This window comes from Pseudophryne corroboree, chromosome 1 (genome assembly GCF_028390025.1).
Source record: "Pseudophryne corroboree isolate aPseCor3 chromosome 1, aPseCor3.hap2, whole genome shotgun sequence".
Taxonomy (NCBI): domain Eukaryota; kingdom Metazoa; phylum Chordata; class Amphibia; order Anura; family Myobatrachidae; genus Pseudophryne; species Pseudophryne corroboree.
Genome location: NC_086444.1, coordinates 599,851,491 through 599,871,963, shown reverse-complemented (window position 1 = coordinate 599,871,963; position 20,473 = coordinate 599,851,491). Strand labels below are relative to the sequence as shown.

At 42.2% G+C, this 20,473-nt stretch overlaps 1 protein-coding gene across 1 annotated transcript in view; it reads left to right on the top strand.

The window, feature by feature from the left end:
- Positions 1-18,947, top strand: part of LOC134901659 (calcium/calmodulin-dependent protein kinase type IV-like) — a 102,856-nt gene extending 83,909 nt beyond the window's left edge. Inside the window, exons 11-13 of the mRNA XM_063914333.1 lie at positions 5,828-5,980; positions 16,753-16,961; positions 18,651-18,947. Coding sequence (XP_063770403.1) covers positions 5,828-5,980; positions 16,753-16,935 — 336 coding nt within the window. The 3' untranslated portion in view covers positions 16,936-16,961; positions 18,651-18,947. The remainder of the gene's footprint in view (positions 1-5,827; positions 5,981-16,752; positions 16,962-18,650) is intronic.
- The last annotated feature ends 1,526 nt before the right edge of the window (positions 18,948-20,473 follow it).

The following is a 20,473-nucleotide window of genomic DNA, read 5'->3' as shown; positions in this document are numbered from 1 at the left end:
AATGCCATAAATCTCACACATTGGAAACGAAATACCGGCACTCAGAATCCCGATACATCCCAGTAAGTACTTTTACCCTACCTCTAACCCACCCCTCCCGCAGCCTAACCATAACCTACCCCACCACCACAGCCTAACCCCAACCCTGATACTTACCTCGGAAATGTGTCGGGATTCTGATCGTTGAAATCCTGATTGTCTGTATTTTAACTACATCCCCTCACATAGCAGTCAGTGTTAAGTGATTGCCTTCTGTTCCTTCAGAACATGTATACCTTGCTCCAGTGCTAGATTACTTGTAACGAGTTTCCGGCTACTCATTTGACTACTCTTTCTGCCTGCTGATCCTGTTGTGGACCGGGCTCTGTTAATTTGACTTTCTTGTATCTCACACTTTGGATATTACCTTCTCGTATACCGGACCTTTTGTATTTGAACTTGGACATGCTTTTGCTTCATCCTTGCCTGCCTTTGCTTGACCTCCAGTGTACAGGACTTTGGAATGCCTGACCACAAGTTACATCATTGGTGATATCCCTATACAGGTGAAAAACACACCTTCATCAAGTTATTTATTGTGGTTGCTCACTATCTGTTGTCATATACTCTGCATTCAGGATCCAGCCTGTAATACTGAGTTACTGTGCAGTTAAATTGCTTCAAACGGGTGGTATTCATGTGACCGCCTCCACCAGCCCGACGGGTCACTGTCCCGATGGTCGGCATGCCGACCAACAGGGACTATTTCCACTCGTGGGTGTCCACGACACCCATAGAGTGGGAATAGAACCCGTGGCGACCGCAGGTCGCCACTGAGCCCGCAGCGTGGCGAGCGCAGCGAGCCCGCAAGGGGCTTGCTGCACTCGCCCCTCCCCGCCGGGATCCCGGCGTCTGTATGCTGCCGGGATCCCGGCGTCTGTAAGCTGACCGGCGGTCAGGAGACCGCCGGTCAGCCGTACTACACCCCCCATAGAGACCTCCTCCCTCCCCACAAAGCCAGCCCTGAAAGGAGGACTTTTGGTCCAAAATCTTGATAAATATGTTCACTGATCATGAAGGTTTTCACTGACAACTGTTATACTATCATCAGAGCTTCCAGAGGTAGCACATTCACAGGTATCTATTGTTTGAAGGGGTGATGATGATAGTATAACAGTTGTCAGTGAAAACCTTCATGATCAGTGAACATATTTATCAAGATTTTGGACCAAAAGTCCTCCTTTCATGGCTGGCTTTGTGGGGAGGGAGGAGGTCTCTATGGGCCCTACACTTCTGTCCTTTACTATATGCTGCAGAAGAAAAAAAAATAAAGGCAGCTGGTTACTGGTGCTGACAGTCTTAGTGGACAAAGGATGGAGTGTGTTTTTCAGCCAGTACATATTGTGAGCCATTATATCAAACTAATAGACCAGGTGTAATTCAGCTGTAGATCACAGCACCCAAAGAATAATAACAAGACCACAAAGCATGGGCAGCTCCACTCAGAGCTAGTGGGAGACTCATTGGTAAACTATGAGAGTGGAACACACAACCTCACAGACTCAGCAGTCAAATTGGGAGTGACTTATGTAGATCAAGACCTGGTCTGGCCCAACATTTCCTGCGTATGACAACATTTTATCTAAAACCAGCCCTGGCTCAGTTTGTCTACAATATACATTACTCCTCATTGCACATTAATTCAGAGACTTGAGCACTGGAAATAGAGCCTATGATTGAATACGGGACTATTTGGAAAGTAAGATTTACTGATAATCCAGATGTAAGTGAAGGCAAGGGAGCTAAGTAGCTAAGCCTAGCATGACGGAATCTAAACTGTTAATTCCTAAAACAAAACTTCAGAATAAAGGAATGGATAACATTGAAATATTGTGGTGCCCTATAAATACATGGTTGTTGTTTTTTTTATTTTTTTATTATCATTATTATTTTTATTAATTATAATGGTCAGAGGTCAAATTATTGCTGTACTATAAAATTAAGCAAGAGTGTCCAAATCTCTGCAGTAGAAAGCTTTTAATTCTCGTTAGATCCAGTTTACAGGGTGTAAGTAACCCATCACAGGTGATAAGGAAAGAGATGAACAGATATGGCAGTGCAGAGGTTATGTTCCATCCGCTCACTGTAAGTAAGGATGTGTGTGCATTTTATAGCATAGTGTAGTTTAGTCTTGTAAGATAACATGGTGCTCTGAGATTGGGGGTAATTCCAAGTTGATCGCAGCAGGAATTTTGTTAGCAGTTGGGCAAAACCATGTGCACTGCAGGGGAGGCAGATTTAACATGTGCAGAGAGAGTTAGATTTGGGTGTGGTGTGTTCAATCTGCAATCTAATTTGCAGTGTAAAAATAAAGCAGCCAGTATTTACCCTGCACAGAAACAATATAACCCACCCAAATCTAACTCTCTCTGCACATGTTATATCTGCCTCCCCTGCAGTGCACATGGTTTTACCCATCTGCTAACAAAATTCCTGCTGCAATCAACTTGGAATTACCCCCATTGTCAGTTGTATCAGGAGTAGGGGTATGGGTCGTTAGGTCAACAAGACTTAGGTCAACAGTCATTAGGTTGACCACTATTGGTTGACTTGCATTAGGTCGACAGGGTTACTAGGTCGACATGGTCATTAGGTCAAGTTGAACAAGGTCGACATCAAAAAAAGGTCGACATTAGTTTTTTTTTTAACTTTTTATGGTGTCGTTTACTTCATAAAGTGACGGGGAACCCCAATTAGTGCACTGTGTCCCCACTTTCACATCCTTTGTTAATTGTGTTAGCTGTTTATGGACCTAATTCTGGTCGCATTTTTATTTAAGCGTTAATCGCAATTGAGCGATTTATGCTAAAATGCGCCACGGTGACAGTGCGCATGCAATCAAAGTGCGTGTGCAAAGTGCGGTCGCATCCCTGAAGGATGTGACTGCACTTTCATTAATAATAATTATAATAATTTTATTTATATAGCGCTCTTTCTCCAAACAGGACTCAAGGCGCTTCCATTGACAGTGGCGGGCATTGGGGGCCAGCGTAGCAGGGCGTGGTTGCAAAAGGGGGTCAGAGCTTTTTTGGGGCAGCTACGTGACATCACACGTGCCCACTGCAACCCGAAAATTGGCGGTGCATCACCTGCATACGCAGCCTATCTGTGTCTGCAGTGGGTCATCCTTAGTTTCTGCTTCAGCGATGTGATCTCAATCATTTTGCAATCGCATCGCTGGATGCCAAATAGCATGCTGGACGGCCCCCAGCATGCTACAGAAACTATTGCAGAGTCTGCTTTTTAGCAGAATATCCAAACCAACCTGAATAGGGTCCTATGTCACTACTGTTGCCATCGCATTCAGTGATATACAGGAATTATGATTTACAAGTGAAACTAGTACAAAAACATTGATAAGGATTTCGTGTGGTGTGATATGGGAGGTGGTCCATGGGGGGGGGGGGGTGACACCATGAGTTACCACAATGGGTGACACCAACCCTAGTGACGCCTCTGTCTTTACCTAGACTGTATATTGCACAAAGTACATGGTTGGCCTCTGTGTCATTATGTAAGCAGATTTATTTATTATCATAAATGTTTGTCTCCTTTTGCTGGGAGTTACTACACTAAATCTTGATGCTGGTATCACTAGAACACTCTATGTGACAAAGAGGAATGGGCGAAATTGCCCAAAGATAGGTGTGCCAAGCTTGTGGCATCATATTCAAAAAGACTTGAGGCTGTTATTGCTGCCAAAGGTGCAGCAACAAAGTATTAAGCAAAGGCTGTGAATACTTATGTACATGTGATTTCTTAGTTTTTTATTTTTAATAAATTTGCAAAAATCTAAAAAAAAAAATCCCACATTGTGATTATGGGGTATTGTGTGTAGAATTTTGAGGGAAAAAAATTATTTAATCCATTTTGGACTAAGGCTGTAACATAACAAAATGCGCTGTGAATACTTTTCGGATGCACTATAGCGGTAGGGAGACCACCGGTCACAATACCTCCACCTGCATCCTGAACCCTGAAAATCCTGACAGTCGGCATGCTGACTAAAAGAGGCTATTCCCTCTCGTGGGTGTCCACAACACCCATAGAGTGGGAATAGAACCTGTGGCAAGCACATTTCGCCACTGAGCCCACATGGGCTTCTTTGCGGGGCCCTCTCCCGCCGGCATTCTGCGGCCGGTATCCCATGTAAGGATGCTGACCGCCATTATCCCGGCTGCCGGTAACACAGCCCCAACCCATAGATATATATACTACTTTATTGGACTCTGCCCTCCACTCTGGCTGACCCAGCACCCTCTCTTCTGAACCCTTCCTCCACCCCTGCAACTTCCCATTGGTGATTCATCCTGACCACCCTCCACCCATACTTATCACATTCTTGGCGGCTGGTTCTCCTCTTCTAGGTCTGTCTCGTCTCCCTCACAGCGGGATCGCTTTGACGATATAGGACAGACCTTACACAGTTAATATATATATATATATATATATATATATACATAAAAGGGTTGTAGAAATCAGGACTCACGACAGGGAGTGTGGTTCATTGGGTCGACCCTAAGTAGTCAACAGTCATTAGGTTGACCACTATTGGTCAACAGTGAGTAGGTCGTCATCTGAAATTGGTCGATATGGTCATGAGGTTGACACGGTAAAGGTCTACATGGTAAAAGGTCGACATGAGTTTTTTTGGGGGTTTGTGTAGTTTTCTTCGTAAAATGACCAGGAACCCCAATTAGTGCACCGTGTCCCCTTGCAGTTTTGGGCAAGGTGCCTCGCTCCGCTGCTGGCACAGGATACTATTCCCAATCATAGTCCACGTGGATCATAAAGTAAGAAAAAGTTTTAATTTTTTTTTTTTAGAAAACTCATGTCGACCTTTTCATGTGTCAACCTTTGTCATGTCGACCTACTGATCATGTTGACATAATGCATGTCGATCAATAGTGGTCAAGCTAATGACTGTCGACTTGAGTGTGGTCGACCTAAAGACCAGATACCCACGAAGGGCAGGTTCACAGTGAAGCAGTGTCTTCATTGGCAGCAGACACTGCACTAGAACATGCATAGATAGAAGCCAGGTCAAACATGCACATTAAACAAACAGGTAAAAGTAAATATCCCAGCACACAACTACTTAATGTTCCGTCTGCTACAATGACATGCAGCCCCAATCCACTGTGTTCCTCTTGCACAGCTAATATTATCAGTCCCTGTCAATAAGGAGACTCTGGCATACTAACTGGCCGCTGTCAGCATCAGTGCACAGAACTCTGGGTGAATGGGAGTTTTACATTCTTCCTGTTCTCTGGTGATGATTCCCAGCCACCATTGCTGCAGCATAATGCACAGGCTTTGCTTTCCTCTCTCTTGAAGTGAGCTGATCCCACAGGAATTGAGGCAACCCCTCTCACCACAATATACACCGGGTCCATTTTACTAGTATAGCAATAGGGAAAGCTGAGAATGAGAAATGTGCAGTACAATTTTCTTGCAGAGACAAATGATCTGGGAGCATGAGGAAAAAAAAAAATTGTTTTGTTAATGGGAAAATAAATTGCACTTGTAAATAGATAGTGCATTCCCCTAAGCATTTCTTACCTGTATTACTGGGCTATCTATTCTAAGACGTCATTAAATCCAAGCTTCAGAAACCACCAATCAGCGGGCAGAGATCATGCACTCCTGGGACAATTAGGCACATTTCAGCGGTGAACTTGTCCTTCAAATTCCAGTAATTTTAATAAAGTATAATTGTTTTTCCGTACAAACGGGTCATAATGCAGAGTCATGATCTGCACATTTTACAAGGATATTTCCATTGCAGATTAAGAAACTGATTGTTTTGGATCCACAGAAGAGATTAACAGTGTCTCAGGCTTTGCAGCATCCATGGGTCACAGGAAGAGCTGCTAAATTTTCCCATATGGACCGCACACAAAAGAAACTGCAGGAATTCAATGCTAGACGTAAGCTTAAGGTAAGGTCTATCAACCTAAGTAAATTATTATGCTACAATTGCATTAAACGCTGCAAACTATGATATTGTGTGAAATATATATCAGACAATGATTCAAATACATTTTAACGCTGCATGTGACCACACAAAGTATTACAGCAAAGTTATGGTGAGTGACAGACCTGATCTTTCTTTTAAATTGGTAAGAGAAAATTTTTCCCAAACCATAAATTCAAATATCTGAAAATTTCAAATGAATTACAGCAAACATTACTTGTCATGATCGGTGTGGTATAAAAGATAGAGAGTGTCTAGTTAGACAGTCAATAGATAGACACCATATGTTAGACAGGCATTAGGTCGACAGGGTCAAAAGGTCGACAGGGTCAAATGGTCGACATAAAAATGGTCGACATAAAAAAGGTAGACACCATGTTTTTTGCATTTTTGTGGTTTGTGTGGATAGTTTTGTCATCTGGGACCACCAATTGTAGAAAGGCATAACTTCGCGGGGCTCGCTTCGCTCGCCATGCTTCGGGCTCGGTGGCTCGCTGCGCGCGCCACAAGGTTTATAACCAATTCTATGCCGACATGGATAGAGAAGGTATGAAATAGTCTAAAAACATGTTAAATTTAAAAAAAAAAAATTGTCTAGATTTTTATGTCCACCATTTTCATGTCGACCTTTTGACCTTGTCGACCTAATGTCTGTCTAACATATGGTGTCTATCTATTGACTGTCTAACTACACACCGTCTATCTATCAACCGGATACCAGTTCTTGTGTGCATCACCTGAGCATTGGGACATCAGTTACGTATGTTTTGTGCCAGTGTTAGACAGAAAAACATATGTCCTAGACACCTTTGGGTCTCGTCTCCTATTACATTGTATGTGTACATTTTATATATTTATCAACTCTTTGCTTTCTGTAAAAAAGTCCATTAAAGAATATGTTGTGCTTGTAACCTTGTCACTCCACCCCAGAAGGATGGCAGTGGTTTAGCTGCTTCCAACCCTCACTGTTACCCCTTCTCTATCAAAATCCCGGGTCTGACTCTGGAATTGGAATACAGTTCACAGCTGGGTGAGACGCAAGACTTATCCTGTTCCCACTGCTGACTGGCGCTGATCACACTGCACACGGGTGCAGTCACGTTGTCAGGAACCCTGGGGCGTGGCCTCTGTACCATTAGGTCATGCCCCCTCATTGATTGCACTCCACGTCACTCTGGGGGCAAGCCCAGCACTCTGGCAGCTGCTGGGCTGTCCCCAGCCTCTGTCTCTGTGCACTGAATGGACGCCTTTCGCAATCAATCTGCATTCATTCACTTTCACTGGCAGTGCTGCTCAGTCTGGGGCAGAGAAGCAGCAGTGGTGACAGGGTGTCCGCCAACCTCATGACTGCCCACGGAACACTGTGGTAGGAGGTATGGGCACTCCCCATACTGGAAACGGGTGCCATGTCAGATGACCCAAGTTACCCATTTACACTGCAGCCTTACCTGGGTCCTTCCCGGGTCCAACCCTGCAAGCTACACTGGTTGGATTCCCAGGTCACTGGATCACTGGACCTGGTTTTTTTTGGAGGGAGCTGTTCTGGGTTGATGGGCCTTCAAGTCCAAAAACCCAGGATTTTCATGTCAATGTAGAAGGGGTATTAGATACCTCAAAGATATTTTGCCATAAATTTCCACTCTCCAGACATTGCAGACTAGATTATTTAAAAATGTTAAGTTTTCATGACTACTGTTTGGATCATATACTGACTAACTGATTTCTATATGTGTAATTAAGATATGTGCATGGGAAATGCAAAAATATGATCATTTGTACTGCTGTAGGCAGTTATGAACTGGATTTGTTTTTATATATGTACTGTTCTGCGTCGAACCAATGTTCATGGAGGACTAGATGCATCATCGCTTGGAGAGTGATAACATGGAGAGAGATAAAGTACCAGCCAATCAGCTTCTAACTGGCATGTTACAGGCTGTGTTTGAAAAATGAGCCTGAAGATAATTTTATATAATACTAGCGTTTGCCTGCGGTTTCGCTCGCCTGGATGTCTGTTATTGCTCTTTGGAACACATTTTTTCAAAGACAATAGTGGCATCTAATATTGTGATGTATATTTTATATTGTATATATTTATCACAAAATGTCTTTGTAAACAATATTTGCAGTTTTTCCTTCAGGGATTTACACAAAAGATGCTTGGGGCTACTAACTCATGAGCAAGCCACATAAAGCTGCACATGGGTGAAGCAGCTGGTTTTGAGATTTTCATCTGCAGCTCTGAGAGTTTTTTGGGGTGTGCAATTTACACACATATATATATATATATATACAAACAAAGAACCCAGCACTCACCAAAGTAAACTCACTTATCCTCAACAATTCAATAAATAAATGATGGGGGTTTAGTTGGTGGATTGGCCAATGCACGGAAGCCTGCATACCGATTTTCAAGGTACCCCACCTTCATGCAGGTCCTACACTATCACAGAGTCTTAAAACCTGACTACTTCACTGCTGTTACACACATCATCTGCCTGCTAGATTTAATGTGTACCTGCCACACCTTTATGGCTTTTAAAGGTACACTAGTCACCTTTTGCACTGGCTCAAAGATGATTGCTAAGGAACAGCTGAGACAGGTTCAGGATAATAAAGTCCACACAGGGGTGCATGAGAAAACTAGTGGCCACGGTTAATAAGAGCTAACCATAGATTAACCCCATCGTATACACACACAGAAAAAACCACAGCACTCACCACACCAGAAGCGGGGCACAGCTATGCACTTACCACTCACAGGGTGGGGTGCATGTAACACAGCACTCTCCACCGCAAAAGCGGGGTACACAGCTGTACTTACCACTCACAGGGCGGGGTGCATGTAGCCCATGACCACATCGCTCTAATAAATACAAACAAAGAACCCAGCACTCACCAAAGTGAACTCACTTATCCTCAACAATTCAATAAATAAATGATGGGGGTTTAGTTGGTGGATTGGCCAATGCACGGAAGCCTGCATACCGATTTTCAAGGTACCCCACCTTCATGCAGGTCCTACACTATCACAGAGTCTTAAAACCTGACTACTTCACTGCTGTTACACACATCATCTGCCTGCTAGATTTAAGGTGTACCTGCCACACCTTTATGGCTTTTAAAGGTACACTAGTCACCTTTTGCACTAGCTCAAAGATGATTGCTAAGGAACAGCTGAGACAGGTTCAGGATAATAAAGTCCACACAGGGGTGCATGAGAAAGCTAGTGGCCACGGTTAATAAGAGCTAACCATAGATTAACCCCATAGTATACACACAGAGAAAAAACCACAGCACTCACCACACCAGAAGCGGGGCACAGCTATGCACTTACCACTCACAGGGTGGGGTGCATGTAACACAGTACTCTCCACCGCAAAAGCGGGGTACACAGCTGTACTTACCACTCACAGGGCGGGGTGCATGTAGCCCATGACCACATCGCTCTAATAAATACAAACAAAGAACCCAGCACTCACCAAAGTAAACTCACTTATCCTCAACAATTCAATAAATAAATGATGGGGGTTTAGTTGGTGGATTGGCCAATGCACGGAAGCCTGCATACCGATTTTCAAGGTACCCCACCTTCATGCAGGTCCTACACTATCACAGAGTCTTAAAACCTGACTACTTCACTGCTGTTACACACATCATCTGCCTGCTAGATTTATATATATATATAGGTGGGTATCCCTGTACTCTCACTCAACTCAGGCATCTGCTGGGGTGCCAATCAAGGTCCAACCTAATACAAGATGGGACCCATAGTATAACATACAGTATCTCCACTATGTGGAAAAGATAGCACTCTCCAGACTAGAGTATCAAAAATAAGTAAAAAAAAAAAAGTTCACATTTATTTCAAAGTCAATCTCACAGTTTCCAGGAAGTGTCCAACGTTTCAGTCCACTCCAGGACCTTTTTCAAGGTATACGGCAACACAATCAACAGGTTCAGCAATGCAGCATAAGTCAAAGTGATGGTAGGAAACTGGAGAACCAGATAACAGCCTCACAGGCCCCTATTATATACCTAAAAAGGCGCCAGTTCCGCCTCCAGCGGCGCCGGAGACGGGGTTGAACGCAGGGTGGAACGCATGCGTCACTTCCGGTAATACCGGAAGTGAGCCGCGTGACGCTACTAAGCAATGTAAGGGCATAAGATAGACATCCAGTGGCACATATGTATCATATGGGGCACCATTAGAGAGCATAATGCTCATGATTGGCTTGAAGTACAGTGGTTTCCACAGTATAATAGGACGGGTTAAGACTCATGGTGGCCCACAGGCGTCACTTCCGGTCAATACCGGAAGTGAGCCGCGGGTCGCTGCTACGCAATGTACGGGCATAGATAAGACATACAGTGGCGCACATGATGCTCTTAAAGGCTTTAATTACAGTGGTTTCCATGGTATTAAGGGACGGGTTGAGACGCACGGTGAACCGCAGGCATCACTTCCGGTCAGCACCGGAAGTGAGGCGCGTATCGCTACTGCGCAATGCACAGGCATATTAGAACATACATTGGTGCACATATCTTATATGAATAATATGAGAGCAAAGTGTTCTAAATAACTTTAAAACACAGCGGTTTGCATCGCACTGGTGCGATGGTGAACCGCAGACCTGGACTGCTGACCTCACTTCCGGTATTAACCGGTAACCATGGAAATCCATCTGTAGTTGCCCATTGCTAGTAGGTGTAACACAAAAATAAACATGAAGATAAAATATAAAAAATATATAAAAAAAATAGGAAAATATGGGAAAATATGAAAAATGGTATATAAAGAGACCTGTGAGATCACTAAAGAGAAAACACACGTGTGTAAATCAACAATAACAAAAGTGTGCAAAACATAGTGATAACTATACACACTGGTTGAGGCTATGTGTATCTAAAGAGGTAAGGGGTACATGAATTGGGGTCATCAACAGAATACATGTAAAGGTTCAGAGTTATTTCAAGAAAATAGACAATGGGTTGTTTTCGTTCATGCCCCTGGGGGCAATAATGTCCAGTCTATAGATCCATGAACTTTACCTTTTTCTAAGCAAAAGGGTGCGATCGCCCCCTTGAGGTGGTGGGGGGATCCAATCGATTAGCTTCGATCTGAGATCCGACACTTGATGTCGGGATGTCATAAAATGCCGGGCTACTGGCAGTGTAGCTGTCCCTAATGAGATTGCTTGGTGGATAGACGTTCTGTTGTTGGCCATCCTGTCACGGAATCGCCTGGAGGTTATCCCGATCCCGACATAGTAAAGTCCACATGGGCAGGTTAAAATATAGATGAGATGGTCCATCATACAGTGCAGTCTATATTTGATCGCTATCGGTCGTCCAGAGTGGGGATGGGGAAAGGTTGGTCCTGTAAGCATACCCCTGCAAGTAGTGCACCCTGTGCATCTGAAACAACCAGGGCGTCGTTCATGGAGCCATGTTGATGTCATGGAGGAGTTGTGTTCAACCAGGGGTCTCATCAGTAGTTGTTTAAGGTTTGCCGCTCTGCGGAAAGCCATCATAGGGGGAGCACTTTTTTTCAATCTAAGGTGGTCGTCTGTTGTGAGGATCGGCCAATGCTTACGAATTGATCTGGTAACATTATTGGATTGGTTGCTGTATGTGGTGGTAAACACCATCCGGTTCGTAGTCGGTGTACCCTGTGTGCTGGTTATAGGTGCCGCAAACTTCCTCCTGGCTTTCATTAGACACCCTGCAATTGTCTCCTTCTTGTAGCCTCGTTGTAAAAATCGCGTGGTCATCTCGGACAATTGGCTCTCCATGGTCTCATTTTCAGAATTGTTCCGCATCACCCTGAGGAATTGTGAGACTGGGAGGTTATTTTTTAAGGCCGGTGGGTGTTGACTGCTTGAGAGTAGCAGAGTGTTTCTGTCAGTGGGTTTTCTGTATAGACTCGTACTAATGCGGCCTTCCTCCAGAGTAACCGTGATATCCAAAAAGTTGATGCTTCGTGAGTCACTGTGACAAGTGAATTTGACCGGGTTTTCGAGTCCATTCAAAGAGCTGATCATCTGATTGAACGTTTCCATAGGGCCTTTCCATAATAAGAAAATGTAATCTATAAATCGTTTATAGAATAGTATCTGTGTCCCATATATGGGCAGGATGTGTGATTGCTCATATTCAGTCATAAATATGTTCGCATAGGCCGGTGCGAAGTTCAATCCCATAGCCGTCCCTTCTCGTTGCAGATAATACTTTCCTCGGTACAAAAAATGGTTATGTTTAAGGACTAGACTTGCTAGTTCCAAAAGGAATTCTATTGGTGGTCCGATGAGTGGTTGTTGTAGTAGGGCCCTCTCCAAAGCTTGAAGGCCTTGTTCGTGGGGGATGATAGTATATAAGGAACACTTATCCATTGTCGCCAGTATGATGTTGTCCAAATTTTGAGGTAGAGTGGACAATTTGTGGAGAAAATCTGAAGTATCCCGCACATAGCTACTGCTAAGTTGTACTATGGGTTGTAAAAAGGTGTCGATATAGATGGCCAGTGGTTGTAGAAGCGAGTTTCTGGCCGAGATGATTGGCCTGCCTGGTGGGTGTGAGAGGGTCTTATGAATCTTAGGAATGGTGTAAATAATGGGGCATACCGGATAGTCAACAGTCAAAAATTCATATGTGTGTTTATCGATATGCTGTGATTGGAACCCTATACGTAGTAGGTCATCTACCCTTGTTTTTATATTTGGGATGGGGTTGCTCTGGAGACAGGTATAGGTCAAGTCATCAGTCAACTGTCTCACTATTTCTGTGTTGTAGTCATCCCAATCCTGCACTACCACCACACCACCCTTGTCGGCTGACCTAATAACAATGCTGGTATCTTTTTTTAGTGCAGTGAGGGCCTTACGTTCTGCGTTGGACAAGTTATCAAAGCGTTTTTTAGGCATAGGCATAAGTGCATCATGATCAACAAGCCGGGTGAAGGTCCTAATACTAGGGTTAGAGGAGGTCGGATCGAATGTGGACGGCCTATGGAAACGTGTGTTCTCTCCCTCCAGGTCTGTGGGGAAATATTCTCGTAATCTGAGTTTACAGCCAAATTTGTATATATCAACTGTGGTGTCAAACTGGCTATGGGGAGTCGTGGGGACAAATGAGAGGCCTCTGGAAAGAAGTTTTAATGTGGCCTCATCTAGGGTCTTACTAGATAAGTTAAAAACTAGTTCAGGGTCTTGTCTCTGCATTTGCGCCATGTGTCTCCCCTTCCTTGGGTGCGGTCTCCGCGATTTGTTGTTGGAGGTCGGCTGGCGGGGGTGGTGTGATCTAAAAAAGGTCTTTGTGGTGGGCGGCTATCAGAGGATTCTGTCTCAGAAGCCGATGCAGAAGAACCAGTTTCGTTGAAGTTAGGCTGTCTACGCCCTGGTCTGCGTGTTCTATAGGGCCTTTGTGGTCTACTTGATCTAGAGTCGCCAATCAGCCACCTATACACCATATGATTTTGATAATCAGACGTAACAGTATAGAGTTTACTACGTTTGAATGCGGTAATCTCTTTTTTATAGGTGTCTACCTGTGTCTGCAATTTATCGATCAAGTTGTTAGTCTTGTCGTTCCTAATGGTGACCAGGTGTGTATCGTTAAAGATATTAATTTGTGATGTTACTTTCTTCAACTCAGTACCGACCTCCTCTATGACCAAAAGCATAAGGTCCAGGGAGCATTTATTCAGGACCCCACACCACCGGCTACAAAAAGTGGGGTTATTTCTACCTAGTGTCGGGATGTTGTTAACCCTGAAACCCCTGGGTATCTGCTTCTTCCTATGGTATTCAGACAAAAACTGTCCGTGTAGGGTAAGGTCTATTTCCCTTCTCCTAAGTCTGAGGAGTTGATGGTATAAATCAGTCGGAGTCTCAGCCGAGAGTGTGTCAAAGTCTAATTGGTCAAATAAGACTTTCTCTGCATCATCGTCCGTGAGGGAAATCACACCATGTTCAGCCTGTGCGAGTAGATTGTCATCGAGAAAACCCACCTGGCCCTGCGCCATACCAGTGGATTGGTGCAACAATAGCACACCTGTCTGTGCGGGTACTGTTACTTACCATACCTGGTATTCCACGAGGTCCCCCTAACGTGTACTGACCAAGCCCAGCACTGATTAGCTTCCAAGTTCGGATGGTATCGGGCTTGACCAGTGCGGTATGACAGTAAATACAACCATATAGACAGATAATCAGACCGTACCTTTAGACAAACATACCCTGACACATAATACAACACGTATGTATCCCAAAGTGATGAATCCAGTGCTAACAGTACCTACTACAAGTAAATAGTATAATACAAGGTGGGTGCAGGAAAAAGAAGCAATGCGGCTAACCAGATTGGGTCTATACATGGGTGGGTATCCCTGCACTTTCACTCAACTCAGGCATCTGCTGGGGTGCCAATCAAGGTCCAACCTAATACAAGATGGGACCCATAGTACAACATACAGTATCTCCACTATGTGGAAAAGATAGCACTCTCCAGACTAGAGTATCAAAAATAAGTAAAAAAAAAAAAAAGTTCACATTTATTTCAAAGTCAATCTCACAGTTTCCAGGAAGTGTCCAACGTTTCGGTCCACACCAGGACCTTTTTCAAGGTATACGGCAACACAATCAACAGGTTCAGCAATGCAGCATAAGTCAAAGTGATGGTAGGAAACTGGAGCACCAGATAACAGCCTCACAGGCCCCTATTATATACCTAAAAAGGCGCCAGTTCCGCCTCCAGCGGCGCCGGAGACAGGGTGGAACACACGGTGGATCGCAGGCGTCACTTCCGGTAATACCGGAAGTGAGCCGCGTGACGCTACTAAGCAATGTAAGGGCATAAGATAGACATCCAGTGGCACACATGTATCATATGGGGCGCCATTAGAGAGCATAATGCTCGTGATTGGCTTAAAGTACAGTGGTTTCCACAGTATAAAAGGCGCCAGTACCGCCTCCAGCGGCGCCGGAGACGGGGTGGAACGCACGGTGGAACGCAGGCATCACTTCCGGTAATACCGTAAGTGAGCCGCGTGACGCTACTAGGCAATGTATGGGCATAAGATAGACATCCAGTGGCACACATGTATCATATGGGGCACCATTAGAGAGCATAATGCTCGTGATTGGCTTGAAGTACAGTGGTTTCCACAGTATAATAGGACGGGTTGAGACTCACGGTGGCCCGCAGGCGTCACTTCCGGTCAATACCGGAAGTGAGCCGCGGGTCGCTGCTACGCAATGTACGGGCATAGATAAGACATACAGTGGCGCACATGATGCTCTTAAAGGCTTTAATTACATATATTGTGATGTATATTTTATATTGTACATATTTATCACAAAATGTCTTTGTAAACAATATTTGCAGTTTTTCCTTCAGGGATTTACACAAAAGATGCTTGGGGCTACTAACTCATGAGCAAGCCACGTAAAGCTGCACATGAGTGAAGCAGCTGGTTTGGAGATTTTCGTCTGCAGCTCTGAGAGTTTTTTGGGGTGTGTTTTGGGGTGTGCAATTTACACATATATATATATATATATAAAAATCATTTCGGACTTGAGGAGCCTACACACTGCATGCGCCAAGTGTCAACTGTCTGGTTTTTCCTTTATTGCTCCTCTCCTTGATGTCGAGATACTACGTACATCACTTTCTTTCTGGGTCACTAAACTATACAATAGTGAAAACACTATCCAAATTCATCTAGTAGTTTTTGTGTGATGGTGGAATAAACTGACAATAATTCCCCCTCATTTTTTTTTGTTAACATAGTTCAAAAAGACCCCTAAAAGTATATTTTAAAAAAAAAATTGTTATGTACAGATACAACTATTACAGTTTTATTATCTGTACACATTTTTAATAATGTTGTGCATTAAATACAAACCATTAGAAACCCTCAAAAAATTCTGTGTTTCTGAATTTCCGTATTTCGGAATTTTAAATAAAAGAGAGGCTAAACCTATTCTTGTGTACTGTATCTTCTTACATTTGTACCTTGCACAAAATATATCCAAAGGAACTTTTGATCAGAATTAGCAAGGTTATTAGGTTCAGATCAAGTTAATATTCAGTATTAATACTTTAAGATAAATTCCACTTCAATCACTCAAACACCGGTGCTCACTCATGGTATAACACATTCTGCACAGTTATGGAATACAAGGCTTAGCTAGTGTTGATACATACAGTATATGATCTTATTTCCATGTATAGCTACAATAAAATAGCATTATTCCTAGATTGCTTTGCAGATACCTGTGCAGTGTTGTACCCATTGGCAACATCAAAACAACAACATAATTTATATATAGCCTAGTAATTCAAGCATAGATGTTGGAAGTTGATACAATACTGAGTCAGTATCGCTGGTATTAACTAAGTGGATGAGATGTATGGTGTATCACTTAAATTCCGTATTGCATTACCACATGGAGTAATACAGTACTTGAGAAAAATTCTTCTCTTATTAGCTATTGCCAATTATTTGTTTCTAGTATTAAGTATTCAGTTCCTGGGAACACCTTAAGCTATGTGAGATACTAGGACAACTGTGTTACATTACCTTTATATACGCTGAGTATCTATTTCAATTTTCTAAGAGATACATCAGAGTCCAGTGCAGAATCATTTTGTACCTCTGTGTAATCTGCCAATTCCTGATGGTGAAGGTTTACATTCTAGAGGCTAGCAAGTTATGTGTGTGTATTGTTCCACAGGCTGCTATGAAAGCTGTTGTAGCTTCAAGTCGTTTAGGAAATTACAATCATACTGAAAACTCAAGAGCTGTGCAAAACTTGGAAGATGCCCAAAGATGTGATATTCCAGATGCTGAGTCTGGAGGTTCCTCTTTACATAATGACTGTCAGAGTAGCTTGATGGACCCTTATGTGAACATTTGAAGCAGGAGAATCAACTGAGCTCACAGGTGACATTTATTGAAACAATACAATCATTTGTAAAGTATTTTTTATTTTAGGATGCTAGTAGGACTTTGTTAGAACCTATAGTAATCTTTACTATCCTATGGACCAATACCAATGTGCAGATGAATATAGAATAAGAGTTGTTTTTCTGTTTTCATTTTTCCTAAGATCCATGTGTGCTGGGGAAGCATACAAATGTAATTAAACATCAAAAAGATGATGTTAATAATAATAGTAGTAAATGTTTATATATTGCTTTTCTACAAAAGCACTTTACAAAAACAATAAACAACAAAACATTACATAGAAGGCAACCATCTTAGCGCACTCCAATAGTTACAGTGGGTGAATACAAAATATGAGACGTAAAGTAAGATAAAACAATATAACCACAGAACCATCAATGCCACAGAGTTTTCATTGTATCCAGTAAATTACCAGGCAAGGTAGTCACATGGGTTACAGAGGTTATAAGGGGTGGGTAAGCTACAGTATGCCCTAGATTGTGTACTTTTTCCTCGGTTTTGCATTTTAGCTCACTTATAGTGTACTAGGTACTTAGGATTAATGTTTTGATGCGACTAAATCACAAAGTTCATGGGACACTGAATGCGTGATTTGAAGTGTATGTGGATATATCGGCAGGTTACAATCTACAAGACAAGCAATACAAGGAGATATAATTAACTTTGGGAAATCACAAAGTACGAAATACAAACAAGAATGATCAGTTTTTCAGATTGGTCATCCTACCTATGAAAATAACAGGCATGCAGCTGTCTTGGGAGTTAAACATAGATTACAATAGGTGGGATAAGCAATATTCAGAGAGATATAATTACACTTTGGGGAGATATAAAGTATAAAATATGTACAAATACCCAGAAGTTCTAAAATCTGAACAGTGAAGTATCCAAGGAATTACTAATTTATCCTACTCATGAACGTCCCAGACGAGGTAGCCATCTTGGGTGCACTACATAAGTTAACACAAGTGGGATAAGCAATACATGGAGATGTGATATACATTGTGGAAATACCTAATATAGAAAGCAATACACAAAATACAGATAGGACGTATGAAATACCGAATAAAGAAAGTTACATAATAGAGTCAAGTTAAATAATGAATAGAAATATATTTTGAATGAATTACAGTTGGAAAAAAATTTCAGAGATAAACACTACATAGAAATACGAGAAATATAGAATGTGAGGCAGCTGATTTGGGCGCACTATAGCTTTACAGATGGCAAGATAAGAACTACTTAGAAACAGAGAAAAGGTTCAAGCTAATGTTGCTGTTGGAGGCGAGACATTGTTGAAACCAGGGTGTAGGTGGACTGCAATTATGATGATTAAAATATATACAAACGCAATTGTGCTCCCTCTGTAATTGTTTTGAAGTGCAATTCACGCCAGAGAACCAGATGTCAGGCCTAACCATGAGAATACACAACCATAAACCACATCTAAGCTGAATGAAAAATGTTGACTCAAAGTGGTGTATGCCTTGGGTCCTTCTATTACTCACCTCCCACAGTGTAACCTTCATAGTGCGTCCAACATGGCTGCCTCATCTGCTATGCTTATGGTTGAGATGAACAACACATGGACTTGAAAGTTTTATTGGAACACTACTCTTAGTATTAGGATGCTGCAATCACCCCATTTTGTGTTATCTCTTCTAGGGATAACCTATTCCGCCCAGGGTAATCCTACGCAGTGCACCCAAGATGGCTGCCTCACCTGGTATCTTGTGAGGGTGGGATACACAACCCACAGAAGTTATTACCCAAAATGCCTACACCAACTCTGCATTGTGCTTATTTTGCGCTCTACATTTTCTTTTTTATGCCTGTGTGGCTTGTCTATTGCTGTGTTACTTAAATCTTCTGTATTATGTGCATTGATTTTGATGTCTGTAGAGCGCCTTGAGTCCTGTTGGTGAAAGAGTGCTATATAAATAAAATGATTTATTATTATTATTATTATTATTATTATTATTATTTGTCACCAATACAATAATTTACATAGCAAGAAAAAAAACATAGTGCGGCTGGCCTTCTGCCAGGTACAAAATCAACAGAAGAGTTCATACAAATACATAACCCCATACAACAGTTCCTTCCAGCAGGAGCGATCAGTAACTATCGGTCTAGAAGTAGTAGTTAAGGAAAGTAACCTCAAATTTCACAGGTTTTTCACATTATCTGAACACTATTTACATGTATTCAACTCCACAGAGCTAATCACCATTTAATGCTATGTAATGGGAGAAAACAAGCAGTGGGCATTCCTGGTTGGAGGGAAGCACATTATTTGAGGGGAAAGTTAAATGATTTTCTTGCATTCAATCATATACTGCCCTTTATGTACAGGAATAACTACTGCTTCAGTCTCTTTCAGTGACTGGAATTAAATCAAAGATTTTCACTTAACAACCATGAAGATAAACTATATTGTTCTGTATTAACATGACAGTTTAATGTAGATCTGTTAAAAGTAATGCATTAAATCCCCTCTACAGTATGGACAACAGAAAATATTCGTAAATCTTTAGGACAGTGTGCTGATGGGATCAGATACAATGAACAAATGTAAACTGCTTTATGTGTGGATTAATCTACCAATCTCAATGTATTTTTACAAAGCAAGTATGCACACTTGACTGTAACTCTCTCCTTAAAAAAGCATCTTCAAGCTAACATAGCAACCTTCAACAGTCAGACTTTCATGAGGTAAATGGATTTCCGTATTTTACTTACTACAAGGAATAATGTGGAAAAGAGAAGAATTTAAAATGGATACCTATTTGTTTGTTTTTTTTTGTTAGAAAATAATATAATGATTGGAAAGTATCTGTGTTTGATGTTTTGTTTTTCCCTTGATATTTTTGTCACTTCTGACAATGGCAGTATGGCTAGGTCCTGGCTGCCTGTTTTCAGGAAGTGATTATGGGGGTTATTCAGAGATGAATGCAGATAGCTGCATTCGCAACCAGATCGGCGTTCATATGGGTCATCGTTACTGCATAGAAAAGAAATAGAAAATGATGTCCCTAGCACAATGGAAAATACTTATCTTAATTGTATGTATGTAAACGCTAGAAGCCTTACAGGTAAAAAGGGGGGAACTAGAAGTCCTTGCAGCAAGCAAACAGTATATTATAGGAATTACTGAAACTTGATGGGACGAGTCTGATGATTGGTCAGTCAATCTACAGGGTTATAAGCTGTTCAGAAGAGACTGATTTAAAAAAATGGGAAGGAGGGATATGTCTTTACGTAAAGCTGTTTTTAAAACCTGATATATGGGAGGTTATTCAAGTGGGGACTGTAAATACAGTTAAAATGTTATGGGTAGAAATTGCATGCAAGGGAAAGGGAACAAAAAAGATAGTATTGGGGCAATGCTGCAAGCCGCCTGGTATCAATGTGTCTGATGAGGAAATGTTACTGAAGCAAATTGAAAAAGCAGCAGGAGTAGGAAATGTAATAGTGATGGGAGATTT